Source organism: Neurospora crassa, linkage group III, assembly GCF_000182925.2.
Source record: "Neurospora crassa OR74A linkage group III, whole genome shotgun sequence".
NCBI lineage: Eukaryota > Fungi > Ascomycota > Sordariomycetes > Sordariales > Sordariaceae > Neurospora > Neurospora crassa.
This window is the reverse complement of record NC_026503.1, coordinates 5,169,337-5,189,151: the sequence shown is the minus strand read 5'-3', so window position 1 is coordinate 5,189,151 and position 19,815 is coordinate 5,169,337. Positions and strand designations below refer to the sequence as shown.

The following is a 19,815-nucleotide window of genomic DNA, read 5'->3' as shown; positions in this document are numbered from 1 at the left end:
CCGAAAAGACTGGCCTCAGGGTTGTTCAGATACCTGGGTGACCCCGGTGGCGGACCATTGTTCGACGCTGCCGACCACCACTAAGATCCCAAGGGTTCACGACAGCTGGGACAGGCTTGTTTTCTCTCCCGTCCTCCGTTCTTTTTTCCATCCATACCGAGCTGTGCAAGTTTCACTTCCCCAGTTCGCGGAGTTTGTTCCTGGCATTAGCTCAAAGTTCAATTTTCTCGGTCTATTTGCGCATCATTCACCATCAGCAGCTGTTTTCCAAGGTTGCGCGCGGCGCCTGAGTGCGCATCCATAATATGACCTGAGCCGAGTGCGCCTTCACCAGTCAGTTGTGTGTGTGCTGGGTCGGGTCTCCAGCTCTAGCAGGAAAACACGCAGACAGACAGACAACCACAAGCCCGCGATGGAGTGGTTGTCCGAGTTCCACACCCACTTGTGGAAAAGGGCAGCGGAAGAGTTGAACAAGAATATCAAACTCATAGTAAGTCCTGTTGTCTTTCTTTTCGTCGTCTGTCTTTCCCGCACGTTCATCCCGCTCGTCGACGCCGCCCGGGCCGCTGCCGGCTCTCGATCCGTCCCTTCGCTTGCGCTTCTCGTTTCTCTTTCCCACCCACGCGTTCATCTCGTCTCATCTTCACCTTGACAAACAACCCATTCCCAAGTCAACAAGCATCACTAACTTAAATGCCTCTCATCACCACAACAGAACGAAAGCGATGACCCCAGAATCGGCTCCGGCCGCGATGGCGCATCCGGCGGCACCCTCTCCCATTCATCCGGCGACAACAAGGACCCAGCGTCATTGAGCGCCCTCGGCAGCACCTTTGTGCCCGTTCTCGTCTATGCGGCCATTTGTCTGCTCATCTTCTTCACGTTTCGGCGAATTAGTACAAGGACATATGCGCCTAGAACTATTGCACAGTTGCGCGAACCAGAGTATGTCTTCCCATCAAACGTCAGTTGTGCCAAACGTGTGCAACGACCCGTGTGACTCGGTAGATTGCAAACTGATTGCACTGTACACCTGGAACTAGTAGTAGTGTTAGGGGCTAACGACGTCTTGTGTGATGCAGGCATCCAGCTCAGACGCTGCCAAATGGGTGGATCGACTGGGTTAAGCCATTTTGGAAGATTGACGACGATTATATCCTGAACAATTGCTCGTTGGATGGGTACTTGTTCCTTAGGTTTCTGAAGATCTTGTCGGTCATTTGCTTTGCTGGCTTGGCTATCTCGTGGCCGATCTTGCTGCCGATCAATGCGACCGGGGGGAATTTGCAGAGGCAGCTGGATAAGTTGACAATGGGCAATATCAAGCTGCCGAGCAAGTACTACGCACATGTGGTGGTCGCTTGGTTGTTTTTTGGTTAGTGGCTGTGGTCGTCCCTCTCTCGCTATCATGTGTTATTGGGCTGTTGGCTTATGATTGATCACAGGTTTTGTGCTGTTCATGGTCTGCCGAGAATGCATCTACTACATCAACTTACGCCAGGCATACCTGCTCTCGCCAAACATGAGCAACCGATTATCAGCTAGGACGGTGCTATTCACGTGTATCCCGAAGCCGTATCTGGACGAGGCGAAGCTACGAAAGCTGTTTGGCGACTCAGTGAAGAACATTTGGATCCCCAAGAACACCAACTATCTCCGCGGCCTAGTGGAGGACAGAGACGACGTGGCGGAACGGTTGGAAAAGGCGGAAATCGAACTCATCAAAAAGGCAAACACGGTTAGGATGAAAAACATCAGGGAAGGAAAGGGCGCGCCACCGTTTGCAGGCGAACCTGCTATCGACGACCTTCAATCTTCAAAGACATCATCCTCTTCCTTGCACGAATCGAACGAATCGACCCAAGATGGCGACCTGGAGAAAGGGACCGAACCCAATCCAGTTCGAATCCGCGAACGACGAACGGAAGCGCCTCCTATCCCTGTTGACGAAATTGAAACCCCAGCCCTACCCGGTGACGATCCCGGTGCCCCCAAAAAGTCCAAGGACGATGACCTTGGTCCCGAGTACCAACATCCTTATGGCTACCCTGCTTCCCTCCCGGACGTCCGCGGCTCCGTAGCCGCCCTTTTCGTCCGCGCCAACGACCGCCCCCATCACCGACCTCTGCACAACTTTGGCCGGCGTGTCGACACCATCCGCTGGACACGAGCCCGTTTGAAGGTCCTCAACCGCGACATCTGGAAACTCCGCCGCAAGTTCCGCGCAGGAGATGGCCAACCCCTTTCCTCCGCCTTTGTCGAATTCGATTCCCAAGCCTCTGCCGAAGCCGCCTACCAAATTTTATCCCACCATCAACCGATGCACATGTCGCCACGTTACATCGGTGTCCGACCCGAACAAGTCATCTGGTCTTCGCTCAGGATCCGCTGGTGGGAACAGATCATGCGGCAGTTCCTCATGCTCGCCCTCGTCGTGGTCGCCATCATCTTCTGGTCCATCCCCTCCGCCGCCGTCGGTATCATCAGCAACATCGACTTTTTGTCTGAAAAAGTCCCCTTTCTGTTTTGGATCCCCTTGCTTCCCAAGGTCATTCTGGGCGTCATCAAGGGCTTGTTACCCGCTGTGGCGTTGAGTATGTTGATGGCTATTGTCCCCGCCGGACTGAGAGTCTGCGCCAGGGTCGCCGGGTGTCCGTCCCACGCGCTGGTCGAACTCTATTGCCAGAGCGCGTACTTTGCTTTTCAGGTAATTCAGGTGTTTCTTGTCACCACCATTACGAGCGCGGCGTCGGCAGCAATTATAGATGTCATTAAGCAGCCAATGTCAGCGCCGAATTTGTTGGCGCAGAACTTGCCCAAGGCTAGCAACTTTTACCTGTCGTATATCTTGGTGCAGTGTCTGGGTGCGGGCGCAGGCAAGTTGGCGAATGTGAGTGATCTTCTCCGGCATTACGTGGCGACCAGTTTCATGGTTGATCCAAGGAAGGCATATCACAGGTGGAGGAAGTTGACGCCAATTCATTGGGGGGCGGTGTATCCGCGGTTCACCAACATGGGGGTTATTGCCCTGGCATATTCGTGCATCAGCCCGCTGATCCTGGTGTTTGCTGGGTTTGGGATGTTGTTCGTCGGCCTGGTTTACCGGTATAATCTCATCTACATCCATGACGACTCGGAGCTGGACACAAAGGGACTTCTTTACCCCCGCGCGCTTCTCCATCTCATGGTCGGACTCTACATTGCCGAGATCTGCCTCATCGGCCTGTTTGCGCTTAAAAAAGCCTTTGGTCCTATGCTCCTCATGATCCTCTTCTTCGGCTTCTGCGCCATCACACACTACTCCCTCAGCTCAGCTCTTTCTCCTCTCCTCGCTAGCTTACCTCAGACCCTCGCCCTAGAAAAACAGCACGGCCAAATCGCCGAAGACGGCGACGGCGATGATCACGACATCAACCCTGTATCCCGACCCACCCCCTCCGACCCTACTTCTGCGCAGGGCGGCGGCGGTCTAGCAGCTGACTACTACAACGACACCTCCATTTCAACCCCAGGGGCAGACATCCCCGCCGAAGTCATCGGCGGTTCCGCAGCTGACTACTACGCCTCCATCTCATTCGACTATTCTGACCCCTCCACCGACGACCCCGAGCCTCCCGGTCTCTACGACGACGACTTCGACTCCGACGGTCCCCAAAGCCAGCGCATGCGCGGCCTAGAAGGATCCTCCTCCATCCGGCATTCCATCACCGAATTCGCCAAAACAACCCTAAAATCTCAACTATCGAACCTCAAAGCCTCCGCCAACGGCACGGGCCCCCCAGGCCGACTATCACCATTCACCCGCTTCCTGTATCGCATCCACCGCTTCCTTACTCCCGATCCCAGCATTCAAAACCCGAACTTGATTCAACGATGGCTGCACCCTTCAGTGTATGCCGATTTCCGGACACTTGCAAAGAAAGTGGGGAATGGACCTGGTCCAGATGGCTGGGAGTTGCCGAAGGGGTACGAGAATAAGAGGGGGTATTACCCGCCTGAGATGTGGAAGCCGGCGCCGCGGTTGTGGATACCTCGCGACACTGGGAGGGTGAGTAGGCAGGAGGTGAGGCATAATAGGGATGCGGGGGTTTGGTGTACGGATGTGGGGTGCTGGTTGGATGATGGGGTTGGGGAGGCGCCGTGGGATGATGGCAAGGACAAGAGGGGAAGTAGTGAGGATTCCGAGAAGGGAGTGGAAGGCGAGAATATGAGGGGGACGGAAGCAGAGCCGGAGTCGAAAGAGGGAAAGGCGATGGATTTGGAGGATGGGAAGAAAGTCAACAGAAAGGGAATATGGAAGGGGGTAGGGAAGGAGGCAAAGAAGGCCACGGGGAGAGTCAAGCCGGGGCGGGTGAGGGTAAGGTTCAATGTGGAGGAGGGCCCGATGGGCGAAGAGAGGTGGTTGTTCTGAGCATCTGACGAAATGGAACATCACTATGCGATTAATGACTTGCACTTGGAATAATGAGAAGGCGGCTTGACCTTGGATACCTCTATTACATATACCAGCTGTTCATACCTACCCTAATGGGCTTGGTAAAGGGCGTTATACTGTTAGCGATGAGTACATAGGGATGTTAATACGTAAATCATGTGAACTTTTTCCTACCTATGATCAATATGAAAGCATTTGGTCCGGAAATGATAGGTACATTATCCCGCCAGTTTAGGAGACAACGCTGAAGTCACTTCGAGACTGGACCCGAGTTCAACGTAACGTTAAGTCCACATCTCCATCCGGAAGTAATCCAGGTACTTTGGTCACGAAGTTCAGGTTTATAAACGCCATCTGACTCTTTGTAGAGGTATGTATCAGTTCCATCTCTCCTCATCAACACCTACTAGGTACGTAGGTACTACACCTTGATCCCGGAATAATCATCAACTACCTCTATTAGGTGCACACACTCATGACACTGACCTCAACCCTTTTCGTCTTTTGCAGTGGACTGATCGGAAAGCATGCCTGTCACTCAGGTAGGTAGGTACGCATCGATGCAGGACGAACACCTGGAAAGACATACTCGATCCTGTCGCTGTAGGATTGACTCTATCTCTACAAATCGGTTCTTCTCTCAGCAGCCTGCTCTACCTACGCTTCTATCTATCAATCGAGAGGCAGAAACCTTAAAAAGCCCCTTGGGACAAACGAGATCTTTGATATCCCCTACCTTTCCAAGTTCCAACAAGAGGTGTTGACAATAGATGAAGTCAAATCCATAGGACCTCCTATTGCGCAACTGGTAGGTACGCAATTGCACTTGAGCTCTCGAGCTACTAATCGGTGCTGTCCGACGGCTGATCGCATACAACTCCCATCCCCTTGTTGCCTGGTGTATTATATGTGCCAGTGTAGGTCTAGACGGATCGAGTAGGTAAACAAAGTGATGTAAAATTTTCAATAATGCGTTACATGTATCTTACCTCTATGTTTACAGGTATCCATTTTCTATAGCCAGAAAACGCTAGAACGTGTGAAGATACTGTGCTCTTTGTGACCGTTAACTACCTTACCTAGGTATCTAGGTTGGTTCTCCGGAACCGCTGTGTTGAAGTAGACACCCGTCTGGCCAGATAAGACTTGATATCATGGTGTGCCATTGCACGGCGACACCAATACACGCGCTGGGCGTCGTCAGGGTCTTATGTTGACGATCTTTGACTCCGCATTCTCTCGCAGATCGTTCAACAACAGGCAACGAACGGGGAGAGGATACCTTATGGGATAGAACATGAAAAGTGTCATCTCTGATGAAATGATTGACAAGCCCCTTGTCCTCGTCCCTGTGCTCTGCCCCGGTCTGGATCCTTGTTGGACGTCTGGTAGATGTAAGTGGTGTAAGAGGTGCAGCAGACCGGCATGGTGGTTGTGACGCATTGTGCAATAAGAGATGGAAGGGCCTGTGGACAATCAATTGCAGTACAGCTTATGCAAGTCCAGGCGGAGATGGTTCCATGTGGGACAAGAAGAGAAGAATGAGAAGAACGAGACTGTGCCGAGACGGGGGAGGATTCCCGTGATGCTCTCTTCCCTGTTGAAGATTGATCGATGTTCACAGTTGCACACCATCATACCGTCACCAACGCTTGCACTCACCCATACCCGCCAACGTCTGGCAATGTGTAACCCGATTCGATGTCTGGACCACACAGCCAAGAAGCCTAGAGGTACCTAGTAAACCCTTTCTGCATCAAACTAAAAACCTTCTGCCCTCTAAGCCGACCATGCCCGTCCATCATTCTCCGCAAGTGGATAGGGATGCATGTTTTTGCACGTCGTTCTGCGTCGTTGTGCTGTAGCAATGCTGTAGTGCGGCTCGTGTTGGCAAGGGGGCGTCGACCACCAAGCAGATAGTTGCATCATAGGGATACGTAGGAGGGAGGGGCCTAGAATCAACACTGACCTGTTGTGTGTGGTGGTTGATATCTTGGCCCTCAGCGATCGGCACTGCCGGTGGCCGGATCGTCTCTGCGTTCAAGGTTGCTTGCACAGAATGTCCCTGGTAGAGTCAATATGTCTCTAGGGGCTGGGGGTCCCGAAAGCCAATGCAATGGGTTGTGGACTGTGGCTGACGTGCTATGATTTCAGCGAATGGCGATCCTTTTTGCACTACGCTACACCGGTCGACTTGAGGCTCTCATCGAGATCATTTCAGAGCCTCAAGATCTCCGCTTTTGTCATTGTCATTTGGCTTTTATGGGGACGAACGTGTATGGTGTCTGTGATTTGCATGGTGGCTGATATTCTGCAGAGAAATATTCGAAGATTGCCGTTGCTGACGTTAACTCACGTCCATTCACGTTAGACGACAGTTTTGGCGTTTGTCAAAATTACGTTTGAGATGCTGGAGATGGTAGGGAATGTTAGAAGCTGAAGAAGGTTCTGACATCAGTTTTTGATGGTTTGAGATGGTGTAGACCTAGAAGTAGAGGTAGTCATTCAGCCTGGACTACAGGCCAGCTTGAACACAGTTAAAGACGGAAAACTGTATACATTGCAGGACAGAGAGAGCCTCAACTATTGGTTCAAACGGTGGCAGACTGTGTACATCAGGGCATTTACTTCTGCAAGTTGATGATTGATCTTCAATACATCCGTTTTATGCAGTCGTTGAAGGAAACGACGGTCGGGAGACGGAATGGACTACATGGGCAGTCTTCAAAATCGGAAATCAACTCAAATGCCTCGATGGAGTTTCTGCTAGAAGCCATCAAATCTCCATGTCAAACGTCCTGGAATCCGAGCAGCTACCCCCTAGTCATAATCGACAAGTCCCCAAGCAAAATTCTCTGCTGTCAAGCGTCTCGATCTATACCCCAGACCTGAATGCTCTACAAATGTGTAGAATGATCCAGTCTGGCATCAGATTTTTGACTCGGTGCCCAGAGGTTGAGGTAGTCATCATCCTGCGATGTCTTCTAATGCTGAAGCACCAACTCCTCACCACTTGAAGCAGTATATCTCAAGATGGTTCAGCTTGTTCAGCCTACATCAGTAGATGTAGAGGCAGGTAGGCATCTGCCGACTTTCAACTTTGAAAGAGCTGGTCCAGAGCTTCGTGCAACCCCCCCAAAAAAAACCTTTAATCTGTTATCACCGGCGTCGATCCTTGCCCGTACGGATAGTTCACCATGTGTGTCGCAAGGGGGTTTAGGACCTGAGCACTATAGCTTGTATAAGTGCCGTGTGGAATGCTCATCAATCAGCATTCAGGACCGCCGCTTGGGAGTCTTTCACGGTTTCGGGCTTGACGTGTCAAATTCGCCACAACACCATGATATAACGAGATTCCTACCCAACTTCAGGTGATGATGGGTGACACAAGTTTGATAGGATGCAAACAAACTTACAATTAGTATAGAGATGCATTGACGGCAAGTGCTCGAGGGCTCTGGTTGCTTCAATGCCTAGGTAGGTATGAAGTCTCCAGACTCTTACCTCATCAACCTACCTAGAGGTAGGCACCTCTACCATCAACCCACCTGGCCGCCCCAGTTCCCTATTTCTCCAGACGTTCATCACCACTCAACACCGTCGGTCCCAACGGCCTCATAGCCCCCGCCCTTAATTACCTCTACTCTTCCGAGGCTGAAGCCGCTCTGACGCCAAGACCCAATTCGAACCACTCTATCTCTCCATCTCTCCACCACCTCGTCTGCCTCGATTTTCTTCAGCCCGCATGAACCTCCCTCCTTCTCCTCACTCGGAGGAGGACCCCCAAGTCCAAAGATGTCCAAGTGATCAATCACGAGTCCAAGCACGGGTTTAGTAAGAGGATGTGTTGAGATGTCGAAGAAAGCACATGACACAGCCCCGCACCCAGTCAGTCTTCCGGACAAGCAGTTCCACCCCACGTCAGGGACTGATGAGGGGAAAGTCACGAGCCTGGACACTGTTGACCTCACCTGGCGATTGTACCTCTAGCTCAAGGGCCCAAGATCTCGTCCGGGTCCGCGTCCTGCGTCTTGCGGGAACCGCTTCGGTGATGAGGTGCATGATCTGAAGCCCTGATAGACAGACCAAGGGAGATGAGGGTGTGTAGATGGCGGGTTATATGTCTTTTTTGGAGGGAAGTGAGGCGATTGAATGGTTGTCTATCAAATTTCTCCGTTTCGGACCTGAGCTTGCAGATGGATTAGCTGTTGCCGCTCCAAACGAAGTTACATACTTGGAAGCAGCCGGTCTTTTTACGTTATGGTAATACTCGCGGTGGTTGTTTGGATGACAATGGAACCGGAACGGATCGCAAGTCTCACTTCTCTCTTAGTTCCCGGATGTCATCCCAATTTCGTGCCCTCCATTATGGCGGTTAGGTAGGTAGGGTCGGCTCTCAAACTGTTGCACCTGTTGGCGGCGAACTGATTAACTGGACAAGAAGAACTCCTGGCCTCAAAGTGGCACCAGAACCAAACATGTCGTAGGGTGACATCCGCCATCCACCAAATCCTCCACCCAATACACCAACCAAGATGCGTCTTCCACACATATGCTCGTACATAAAAACGTGTGCCTCGAACGTGCAGTGCTTGTGTTTAGGTGTGGCACACCCCGCATTAGCGCCTTCCGGACACAGTAAGATGGTGTGTTGCACGGAGATAACAGAAAAACCACAAATAGTGGGGATTTCAATGTCGAGGGGGTCTGGTTGCCTGTGGCGGCTACCGTGGCTGCTTCCAGTTGTCGCTACGGCTGCTGGTCCAGGTTGATTTAATTCTTCTTGATATAACAGATTTTTGTTGTTGTGAGGCAGGATTGTTGTGAGCATGTGTGGTGTGAGCGGGGCAGACAATGTCCGCTTTGATGATATGATACACGCCGGAACATTGGTGACATCCGGAAGACAGTAGTAAGCATCAAAGGGTTATGTCCGTCCATCAGCGTTACATGAAGGTGTGGTATGAGCCATCAAGGTAGATAAGACCCTCCTACCTACACATGACTTGATCTCCGCTCACTATGCCTCTCGCTAGAGCTCGCGAGTGACGGCGGGAGTGAGGGATGGCACGGTATGAGCCGAATTGGACCTTTTGGTGCTGCTGTATCTGCCATCCCGAATACGGAGACGGGCCAAACACAGGATGAACGAGATGAGATGAGATTGAAGAGATTGGGGGATGGATGGACCGGGACCCTTTGCTGTCCAGTTCAAGAGGCGAGTGCTACCGACTGACGGAAGAAATTGATTGTAGACCTTAGTGGCTGTTCAGCGTTTGGTCTTGTCCGCGCAAGAAAAGGAAGTGTCAAGCAAGGCCAAGAGAGATATTTTGCCGGTGACAGCACAGACGATTCACAACCCCATCGCAGCTTCTGGGGTTCTGGATATTTCCACCCTACGCTACCCCATCAACCTGGCCCTGACCGGCTCATTGAGCATGGTTACACAACTTGACGACCGCAACCCTGTGTAAACCCCCCTCATCCACTTGGCAGCGACCGGTCAAAGGCCATGAACGCAGGTCAGGTAGCAGGAGACCCAGAAGCTGCCAAATTTCCCTCGTCTCCCAAGACCTAGACGACATAAGGCGAATTGCGCCTTGTTCATGCATGGGCAATATAGACTATGGTCCAGACTGCCATACGAAAGAGACCATACGGAGAAGTCGAACGCAAGTTGGCGATGTATTGACTCCAATGATCTGATTTGTGCAAGTTGAGGCCCAGCCAAGCTAAGGCGGCTGAGGTCAATGACGAGTTCAAAGTTCATCTTGGGCCGTTGCAGTGTTGAAGCAAGAACTAAAACCGAGCACTCGCTCGGATCTCCGTGGATGTCATGTCATGTCATGTTATGTCAGTCGGATCGATGGTGGGGAGCGAAGCTGGGCAGGCCACGAGTCGGAATGGCCTCTCATCTTCAGCTTCATCCAGGATGCAATGATCTGGCGCCGGCCGTTCCGAACTCGCTTGCATTTGCAGTCTCGTACATTCCTCCCAAGCGTCTTACCATCGCACATGCAAAAGACGTGGAGTAAAAGACAAGGCTTCCTGGTCATGGTCATCATCATGATCACCATGCGTTTCCGTTGCGGAGCTCGCTACCCGCGGTTGAGGCCAGGGTCAACCAAACCGAAGATCGATATCCATCTTGCAACTGATGCTCTGATGATGAAAACTTTCCGCCTGCTGCAGTTCGAATTTCTTGCATGCCCGCGATGGCTGCTTCATGCCTCTCCTCTTTCTCGCTACTGCAAAAACCATGCTCATGACCACGCCCCATGCTCGCGGTTAGGCAGGCCAGTAAGCCATGTTATGCAGTGATACAGCAGGACTAGCAGCAGCCCAAGCATCAGCCACCAGGTTATCTCTCCGAGCTTCAAATCTAGGCAGCGATTGGTTAGTTCATCTCTTGTCAGTCTCAGAAAGGAAGGAATCTTGTTCAATCTTCGGGTCGTTATCAGTTCAGTTCCATTTCATCCGGACTTTCTTGCTAGGCGTCTTGGGCCATGGGCATAGCATGGCGTTTCGCAATGTGAGATGCGAGATTGCGACCCCTTCTCTCACTGTCAACCTGCCAGTGAAAAAGGAAGCTATGTGATTGATCAGAATCAGAAACAGCGGCTCTCTCGCGAGAAGCGCGGACAGGGAGGGGTAGCTACCAGAACTTCTAGCGAGAGGGGTTCGTTCAACTCCATGTGAGACATAGCTGATAGTGATAGCAACTGCGAGTCATGACGCTTCTTGTGAGCCGAACTCGGATAGCCGTACGAGGTTCTAGAAATGGTGACTGCTGTTGGTGATGCTGGTGATTGTGAGTCAAGGACTTGCCGGAGTGTAACATGAAGAAATTGATACATATCAAATTCCATGCCAAGCCGGCGATTGATGTGCAGGCAGGGCAGTGGAGGTGGGACGCCATGCCCTGGCTTGCGATAGCGCCCACTAAGTCTATAACAACATGCCCTATCTAGCGGCCGTCATGCCCTGTAACTCGTCGATTTCAGGAGCATGGCCACACGCCCAAGACGCTGGATGGAAGCGACGGAAGCGAAGGGACCTAGAGGTGTATTCGTCACAGCGGGTCAAGGGTGGCGTGATGGTGTCGCCTTACAAGCCTGGGCTTGAGCCTTGAAGAGCTTCCCTCTGGATCTACACTGCTACAGTATTATCAGCGGTATCGTAGACGGAAGTCCAATCTCTTTGTACACATGCCTCTGCTGCAGATGGTAAAATGGGACGTGGACTTCCTGAACGGATCTCGAAACGGTCATTGTTCGGTTCACTCCTCCACCACCAGGAAATGTCAAACTTGGGGAGTACCATAGATTTCCTAACATACCATGTCCTTGTAGGCGGTTTCAGTAGTCAATAAACGGCCAGTTGACGTGTCTCATACAATCCACCAAGAAGGGTCCTCTGTTATCGACCATTGGCCATTTCAGAGGTTGTTCTTACATACTTCGCAGTACGAAGTGGGTTGGCGCCCAACTGCTGGGTCCAAAAGAGAAAAGAACAAGAGCCTCTCAAGGGGGTACATAACAAAAGCGCCCCAACGGCAGGCTCCATTGATTCTCTGGGCTCCAGACCAACGGAGACTCTAGCATCGGGCCGTGCGGGGTCCCTCTGGATATTCCAGACCGGACCCCTTTGGACCTTACCCGGCCGAAGTTGCGTCCCAAGTGGACCTGCAAGTTAGCGCAAAACAGCTTCATGTCGCTAAGTGATCCGTTCTCCGTTGTTGGTAACCAAACGGTCCCATCCCCGGTAGTGGTGATAGAAGTTATGGTGGTGGTCTTGAAATCTGCCTCCGTTGACTGGCGTAGCGCCGGAGTTTGGTGAAGAACTATTTCCTCTTGGCAAGACATGGCCTCAAAACGTTGCGTTGGGAATGGGCGAAAAGAAGGCAACCATCCATTCATTTGGATGGACGGTCGAGTAACTTTTCTTGACCAAGCCGCCACCGATGCCGCCAACGACCCTTACCTCCTGCCTAAAGGACTGACGTGCAGCACTTGTCAAAATAAAAAAAAATAAAAAAAAGGTCTTTACTCACAATCTGTCGACAAGCGCTGACGGGAATAGGGGGTTACTGTAATGCCCTTGTACATGACCCCCAACAGGAAGGGAGTGGGTGGCATCCTCCATTGCGATTCGTCCAAGACGAGCGAGTTTGACATGTCGCGGGCAATTGGTAGCGTCCGTCTTTTGGTGATGGCGGTGGTGGTGTTTATAGTGGGGCGCACAATGTTGCAATGTTGCAACGCCGCGTACGGGTCCGACACCCATAACCGCAAGCACTGCAAAGGCGACTACACTCTGGAGTCTGGACTTGGAACTTTGGAGAAATGACTGATGAACGGACAGTCAGTGCGTGACGGAAAAATAAGGGGAACGGCGGCGACCAAGGCATCGGATACCGCATCCTGAAAGCTGAAAACGACCCTTGACCGAGCGATAGCGGCAAGCGGTGTGCCGTCGACGCCGTCGTCGGAAAGAGACATGACGGTCTTGAGCGTGAGATAAGGCAAGTTTCCATCACCTTGGAAATCCACGACCAACCCCGTGCCCCCTGAGGATAAAGCGGGTCAAGATGCAGAGAGGCGCGTGGTGAGCGTTTTCGTCAACGAACTCGAATCACATCATTATCGACCCAGATGAACAGGGTCGGAATTCTTGAAACTGACCGTCGACCCATCGAAAAGGGGCAGGCAAAACTGTAGATCGCAAGCAACCGCTGCAGGACAACCTGGAAGAAACTGGGGGCAAGATGGGTCAGGTAAACACCAGTCAGCAGCAACTATCTTCCCCAGATTTCTGCTTGCTGACCTTTCGTACGGCGACTGGAGGTGGGCTGGCGGCGAGAGAGAAACCTGTTTCCATCCTTGACCCTGATCTTTTTCTGGACGACCTGATGCACAGAGGGTCCCGCATTGTCCATCCATGTCGAGTGTTTCCTGTGCCATCCATTAATGGCTTGTGTTTTCCGTGGAGATGAGGTTGGCTGATTACCTACAGCTGTCCCCCTCCACAACCCCACAAACTTGCAACTCCCGTCGTTGACCGATCGTCCCGCCCGACGTAATACTGGCGGCGTCGTGTGTTGTGTGGTGTTGTGTCGTGTTGTATTGTGTGGTATTGTGTTTGAGTGACTCGCTTACGGCACAGACACAGATGTCGTGAGTATGTCGACTCTGTCCACTACTGCTCCAGACTCCAGCTTTGCCAAGTTTGAAGGGGCGTCTCGTCTATCGAGACCTCATATCAGCCTGCGGCCGTGTAACGTTGTGCAGCAGGAGCGAGGAGAGCAGCAGTGGCAGCGAGAGAGTAGCAGTAAAAGCCACTTTGCGGGGCAATCGTAACGCTTCGGTCGTGGAGACTGTTACCCATCTGTCAGATAGTGACGGATAACGCTCTCTCTGTCTTGTTGCCGTGCTGTGGACTGTCACTCAAAAAGGGGGGGGAAGGTGATGGGGGTGGTTTCGAGCGCTTTCTAGCCCAGCTTCGCCAAGTGTTGGTATCCCCCCCTCTTTCTCTGTCTCTCTGGTCCTCGACATCCTTTGCGACACTCAAGATGGGGATGCTAACGGTAACGGCTCGGTCGGTCATTGTTCAAGCCTTCAAAAGGGTCGGGTGCTCTGTCGGGTGTCGGGTGTCGCGTCGTAACCGGTCGGTTGGTTGGTCGTTCGGTCGGTCGGGGTGCGGCGTTCACTTGTTGCGTCGGGTGTGGTTTCCTCATCCGTTGAATTTGGAGGAATTTGGAGGAATTTGGAGGAATCTGGAGGGAGATCTTCCGAAAAGCTCACAATTGTTGCGTGCGGAGATTTCGTCCTGCGGCGACCGGTGAAAGGGTTGAGCCCTTAGCAGTCAGTAGAGGCAAGTATTCCGCTGCGTGTCGGTTGCCTCACCGGTCGTGCTTCCCGCGTTTGAGTGTCCCCGTTTGACCACCACAACACTTAACTGAAGGCAACCACCACCACCATCGCCCGTGACTGCCCGCCGTGCCTTTGGAGTTGGTACTCACTGGCCAAACACCATCGATGGGGAGGGAATAGGTAACGAACATCAATGCACTGCAATCTGATTTCAGTCAGTCAGTGTCAAACTTAGTTGACGAACGAAAGCATTCATGGTACTTCATCGCTGCAGTTGCGACGCCGTATGATGATGACACCACCACTACTTCTACCACCACCACCACCAAATAACATTATCATCACGAAATCAACAATGCCCTCATAGGACCATTGGGGCCTCAGACTTCATGCAAGGCGGCCTTTTGAGCAGTGTTTCTGTCCAGTCCATCCTGTTTGCCTCTCATCGTCCCCATACCCCAGACTTTTCCCCAGAGTGTTCATGCTCGCCTCGTCATCATCATCATCATCATCATCATCCCCATCCATACGCACATCTCCCGCCCCCGGAACTTTCAAGGCTCGGACTGGCTGGACTGAATTGTCGAGGTTCGTTCTCGGTCTCTGCCTCAATCGACTGACTTCGGTTCCTTTAAGGCCACCTACATCACGCTTGGATCTTTTTTTCCATTGCCCAGTGTCATGGCCGCCACCTCATCAGCGATACGCCCTTTTCGAAAGCCATCTGACGTCCCACGAGAATGTCGTGATCCAATAACCCATAGCAACTCATCTGCCATGATCCGTTTTGTGATGCAGTTGGTCCACAGCCGGGTGAGCACTGCCTAGAGTGCTCTTCCTGAGGCGAAAATTTTCTCGAGACACGCGAGCTTGAAGCAAGACTGAAGTGTCATGACGCCGTGGAACCGACTCGCTGAAGGGTAAGCAATGGAGGCCGATGTAACGGGCAGATAATAGACAGACTCGAGGGAGGCAACTCTGGCTGGAACGTAGCAACAACTAAAGTCATGTTGCGCACTTTTGTCCAGCAACTCTGTAAAGACGTCGGAAATGCTAAGTTCAGCGGTGTCGATGGCGACAAATATCCCTTGGAAGAAGGCGTCTTGGGACACTAAACGCCCATCAACTCGTTTACACTGCCACGAGGCATCATGTTGGTGATATACGAAGCCAGTTCCTTCCTCTTTGGGAGAATACGGCGAAGCAAAAGTCGCCGCTCGAAGATCGCTAGCGAGGTGAGATGTCGTACCGCAGGCACCACCAAACGGAACCAGACATGTATACAGTGTGCCGTTCCCAGCAGCTTCATCAAGTTCCTCTACTTCACCACACTAGTACATGTACGGATGCTGGCAACAGGACCGTTCTTCCTCTTCCGTTAAGGTCTACTCTACATCATGGTGGTATCTAACGGTAGGCAGCAGGTGGTCCGTAAGCTCTCTGTGGTTCTCTCATGAACTTCTAGCAATGGACAGAGCGAGGATCGAGTCGCAGTCAGTGGGCGCGTATGCATTGAGCAGGCATACCCAGTCAAACCAAAGCCTCCGACCTGGTGAAGAGGGGAAGAAGAAGAAACACGCATCATGTGTGCTGCCGCCGCTGCCTTCACCCATTTCCCCTATTGAGGCTCCATTTTGAATCCGACGACCGCATGAACTTGCACTCCAAGGGAGAAAGTCACGAGTGAGTTGCCAGCCTGTGAAGTGGTGTGATACTTTTTTACCTTCACCACGGTAATTCACCGCCTTTTGCTTTCCTACCTCTACCTGCTTCAAAACTTTCACCTACCACACCAATATCCGTATCCGGCCTGTGTCGTAAAGGCTGGCTTGACTGGGAGGTAGGGGTAGCTGCGAGCTGGAAGTCGACCAGTCAGCCCGGCTTGCTCTACCTACCTGGCTTGAATGGCCTATGGCGTCTCATTGGATGCTGGGATGAGAAGTTTGCTGAACAGACGAGAGACAGTCGAGAAGCGGCTGGTAGCGAAGAGAGACCAGGACCAGGACAAGCCAGCCAGCCAGCCAGCCAGCCAGCCAGTCAACCAGTCAACCAGGAGCCGAAACCGTCCCATTCCAAATTGAACTGGAAGGTGGCTTCCGGTTGCTCCCATAGGTTGCTAGCAGGATGAAGCAAAAGCGACTTTTGGCCAACAATTGCTCACCTTGTGGTGACACAGTCTGCGGCAATGCTGACCTCCCTTGACCTTGACCGATGTACGTACATAGTTTCAACAGACGCTGTGCCGTCTTTGCAAACGGCGGGCGGCGTGGGAGAGAGCGTGGGAGGACAAGCGTGGGGTTGGGAAGGATTGAGCGTGACCATGGCAATTGGCTCAAACTTGGAACGTTGTCGATATTTTTCCAACATTGGCATATCGTCGTTTAATGTTGGAACGGGCATGGTATTTTTGGACAGTCCGTCCTCCCTGTCAGCATCAAGATCCTTCCCATCCAATGGAACGAGAGTTGGGAAAACCCCACGCCGAACCATTCAACAACTCGACCCAGAGAAGGAGAGAAGCTCGTAGTCGCGGTGATTGCCGTCTTCCGTCTTCCAATGGAATATGTACTTCGTCATATACACTGCCAGCTGCCGTCTCCTCCTTTCTGCTGGACCAGTGAAGATCACCTGGTCTGGAACGCCTGCGAACCTGCACCAAGCCACAACCACCACTTTTTCTCCAACTTTTGATATGCACATTCGATCGAGATTCGCGAGCACAAACCGCGGGGTGACCCCACGCTTTTTTCTATTTCTTCTTCTTTACTGATGCGGGGACGAATTGCATATCAAATGATGTATATCAAATGAGGATCTCATGCGATCATGGTTATGCGGAATTCTCCTCGACATGGAGGTTGCTGGTGTGTAGGTAGGTATCAGTCGATGTTTCCAAGCGGAGTCACACATCCAACTGAAATAACCGATCCAATTGATAAGCGTTGACCTTGAGATAAGGTTTGGCAGTCTGGTTGATAAAAAGCGGGAGATCAACTGGCGAGACGGATCTCCTACACTAAAGACTGAAGTACCTAATGTCGGCAGCTGCCAATCTTGTCGACCTGGGCAGCTTGGCGGCTGGCGGCTGAGAAAGCGAGGTGATCTTGACCGTCAGACTGTCCAGCTATTCACCGTCGCAGCCTGAACGGTAAGACAGTGCTCACAAACTGTACGTATCATTGACGCCGACTCGATCAATGTTCATGTTGACAGCCTTCCCTCGTCGTCGTCGTGGACACACTGTCCATCTTCACCTTGATTCACCTTGACAGTGGTGGACTCGATAAAGTCCGGCTACGATCAGGGGGCTTATGGCATGCCACTCTTCCGTTCCCGGTCTTTTTGTTGTGACGACTGGTTCGACGGCGGCGACCACAGCAACTCCGTCGCAGCAAGCAACAAGCCCGTCTGGAAGGGGGAAAAAAAAAAAAAAAGAGGAGAAAGGAGGAATGTGAGCAAATACGATTGGGCAGCCGCGGCCTTTCCATGGCTTCTCATTGGCTATTGAGTTTTTTTTCGAAGCCACACACAAAAAATGGGCTGTCTGACTGTCGATCAACACCACAAAGGAAATTTGCTTGACAAAAAAACCGGAGGTTCTTTCCCAGACAGACTCTTTCCATCCGGCCACCGTGCCGCCCGGCTACCGTATCGAGCGTATCTCTCTTTCCGACGAACTTTGTAAGAGTTTGTCTCCAGCCCGACAGCTTGAGTACTACTAGGTATGTAGTACGCAGTAAGCTGACAATGAAAAGAGAGTCAGATAGTATCATGAACACTCTTCAATATCGGGATGAACTGAAAAACACGAGAGAATCAGCAACTTCCATGAGCTGCACTGGAGTGGTTCGAGTTCGAAAACCGAAAACCACACCACTCGCGACAAAATCGGGAGTGCATATCCGGAAGACAAGATGGGACGTACCTTTTGAGTCCACCAACGGAACTCCACACGCTCAAGCAAAAACCCCAAGTCCCAACTCCTTCTTTTCCGGCCGCTGTATTAACCTTACTACAACCCGATATAGAGCTTTTTACCCAAAAAGCCGGCTATTGGGCGCGCTGCGTTTACTGGTTTAATCAGCATTTCGTTGCAGTTCCTATTCGTAAAGTTAGGAAGAAGCATCCAAAAAGGAGTGACTTTGCAACTTGGCGCCAAGAGCGACGACTTGCCCACCAGGTGGTGGGAGGTACGTCTCATCTTGTCTTCCGGATACCTGATACCACAAAATCCACCGCTATTAGATAATCACCCACTGCAGTCAAGGGCGGGAGGGGATGCACAGCAGGGACCGGGCCTGAGAGGAACCGCTTTTTCCTGCAGTCACTTTTTGGGGCCCAGGCCGCTTGGCACGACTGCTTGGCAAGGAACAGCGGAGAGAGTGGGGTACTGTAGCTCTTAGCGCTCTTTCGTCCTTCTCCACCCTCTTTGAGCCCCCCGCCTGCCTGCCGCTAGAACCCGACCCAGCCAATGGATAGCATGTGGAGCCCTGCTTATCTCCGCTGGCCTGCGCTAGCCTGCTTTCGTTACCTTATCTTTGGTCTCTCTTTTCTTTCTTTCCTAATCCCAGTCAGTGCTAGCGGCTGAGCCATTGCCAATCCACAAGGGTCAGGCCAACCATCCCGGACGTGCCACGATTGCTCACCAAAAACGCCGATTGCAAGGTCAGCTTTGAAACATAGCCCTACGTCATTACACTCCAAATGGTGACCTCTTGGAGAATGAGAGGGAAATAAAAAAGTTGGAGATGCTGCGCGCCGGGATATGCACTCTCCGAGCTGCGAGGACAACAAGCACTGGATGAAAACGAAAGAGACAGCTCGAAGATCAAAATGTCCAATGCTCGCTCCTCAACGTACAGACAGCCAAAGAAAGGAGAGCTCTTCAATCTCCAACAAGGCCGCCAAAGGGACAACAACAACAACAACACGGACTCCACCAAGTCCTATTTTGGCTAAACTCGTGGTCACGCCATGTTTCCAGGTCCAAACTGAATCCAGGAACACGCAGCCAGGAACGAGCCAATACCGTGCCGGCGAAAGAAGACATGCTGGAATTAGCCAGGAACAGGAAATACCTTTCACCGAGTTAGATCTCCCAGAAACAATCGAGCGATCCAGATTGGCATCGTGTGTGGATATGCCTTCATTTCTCTGCTTTGTCATAGGATGTAGTGTATGTAGGATGGAATGCGGTACGAGGCTGAGATTGCTAAAAACAAAACAACGAAAAAAAAAAAAATCACAATGTCGTGGAGACCGACAATCAGGAAAGTGCTGATCGATTGCCATGCGAACCACCAGCAACGTCAATCGGCAACACATTTTATCAAAACGGTAGTGAGATGAGTTGTCAACAAGAGTCTGTCATTTTTTTTATTTCTTTTTTTATTAGTTTTTTTCAAGTCGTGCCGCCCGCATTTCCAACCCCGGAATGCCGAACCACTCAGAACGGCTGTAAGAGAAAATCCTTCATCACAAACGACATTGCATTGCATGTTGCGGGGA

The 19,815-nt window shown here is 51.8% G+C and overlaps 2 protein-coding genes and 2 non-coding genes across 4 annotated transcripts; 3 read left to right on the top strand and 1 right to left on the bottom strand.

The window, feature by feature from the left end:
• The first annotated feature begins 146 nt into the window (after positions 1–146).
• Positions 147–4,596, top strand: NCU08776 (hypothetical protein). Its single transcript, XM_951004.2, has 4 exons — positions 147–490; positions 716–945; positions 1,083–1,375; positions 1,446–4,596. The coding sequence occupies exons 1-4, from the start codon at positions 413–415 to the stop codon at positions 4,409–4,411; spliced, it is 3,567 nt and encodes a 1,188-aa protein (XP_956097.1). The 5' UTR covers positions 147–412; the 3' UTR covers positions 4,412–4,596.
• A 3,230-nt stretch (positions 4,597–7,826) lies between these two features.
• On the bottom strand, positions 7,827–8,837 carry NCU14128. The gene is made up of 2 exons (XR_897870.1): positions 8,693–8,837; positions 7,827–8,619 (listed from the first exon to the last, which is right to left on the bottom strand). It is a non-coding gene; the product is annotated as a ncrg31 (non-coding RNA).
• Positions 8,838–10,972: 2,135 nt separating this feature from the next.
• NCU08777 (hypothetical protein) lies at positions 10,973–11,567 on the top strand (the record flags this gene model as incomplete). Its single annotated transcript, XM_951005.1, has 3 exons — positions 10,973–11,114; positions 11,214–11,246; positions 11,407–11,567. 3 exons carry the CDS (start codon positions 10,973–10,975, stop codon positions 11,565–11,567), a joined length of 336 nt encoding a protein of 111 aa, XP_956098.1.
• Positions 11,568–14,553: 2,986 nt separating this feature from the next.
• NCU14127 lies at positions 14,554–15,312 on the top strand. Its single transcript, XR_897869.1, has one exon. It is a non-coding gene; the product is annotated as a ncrg154 (non-coding RNA).
• The last annotated feature ends 4,503 nt before the right edge of the window (positions 15,313–19,815 follow it).

What these genes read in the sequence shown, in the direction of transcription:
- NCU08776 (XM_951004.2), top strand. Translation starts at nt 413, where the DNA reads ATGGAGTGGTTGTCCGAGTTCCACACCCACTTGTGGAAAAGGGCAGCG. An exon ending in ACAAGAATATCAAACTCATA is followed by an intron (nt 491 to 715) that starts GTAAGTCCTGTT and finishes TCACCACAACAG; the next exon opens with AACGAAAGCGATGACCCCAG. An exon ending in GCACAGTTGCGCGAACCAGA is followed by an intron (nt 946 to 1,082) that starts GTATGTCTTCCC and finishes TGTGTGATGCAG; the next exon opens with GCATCCAGCTCAGACGCTGC.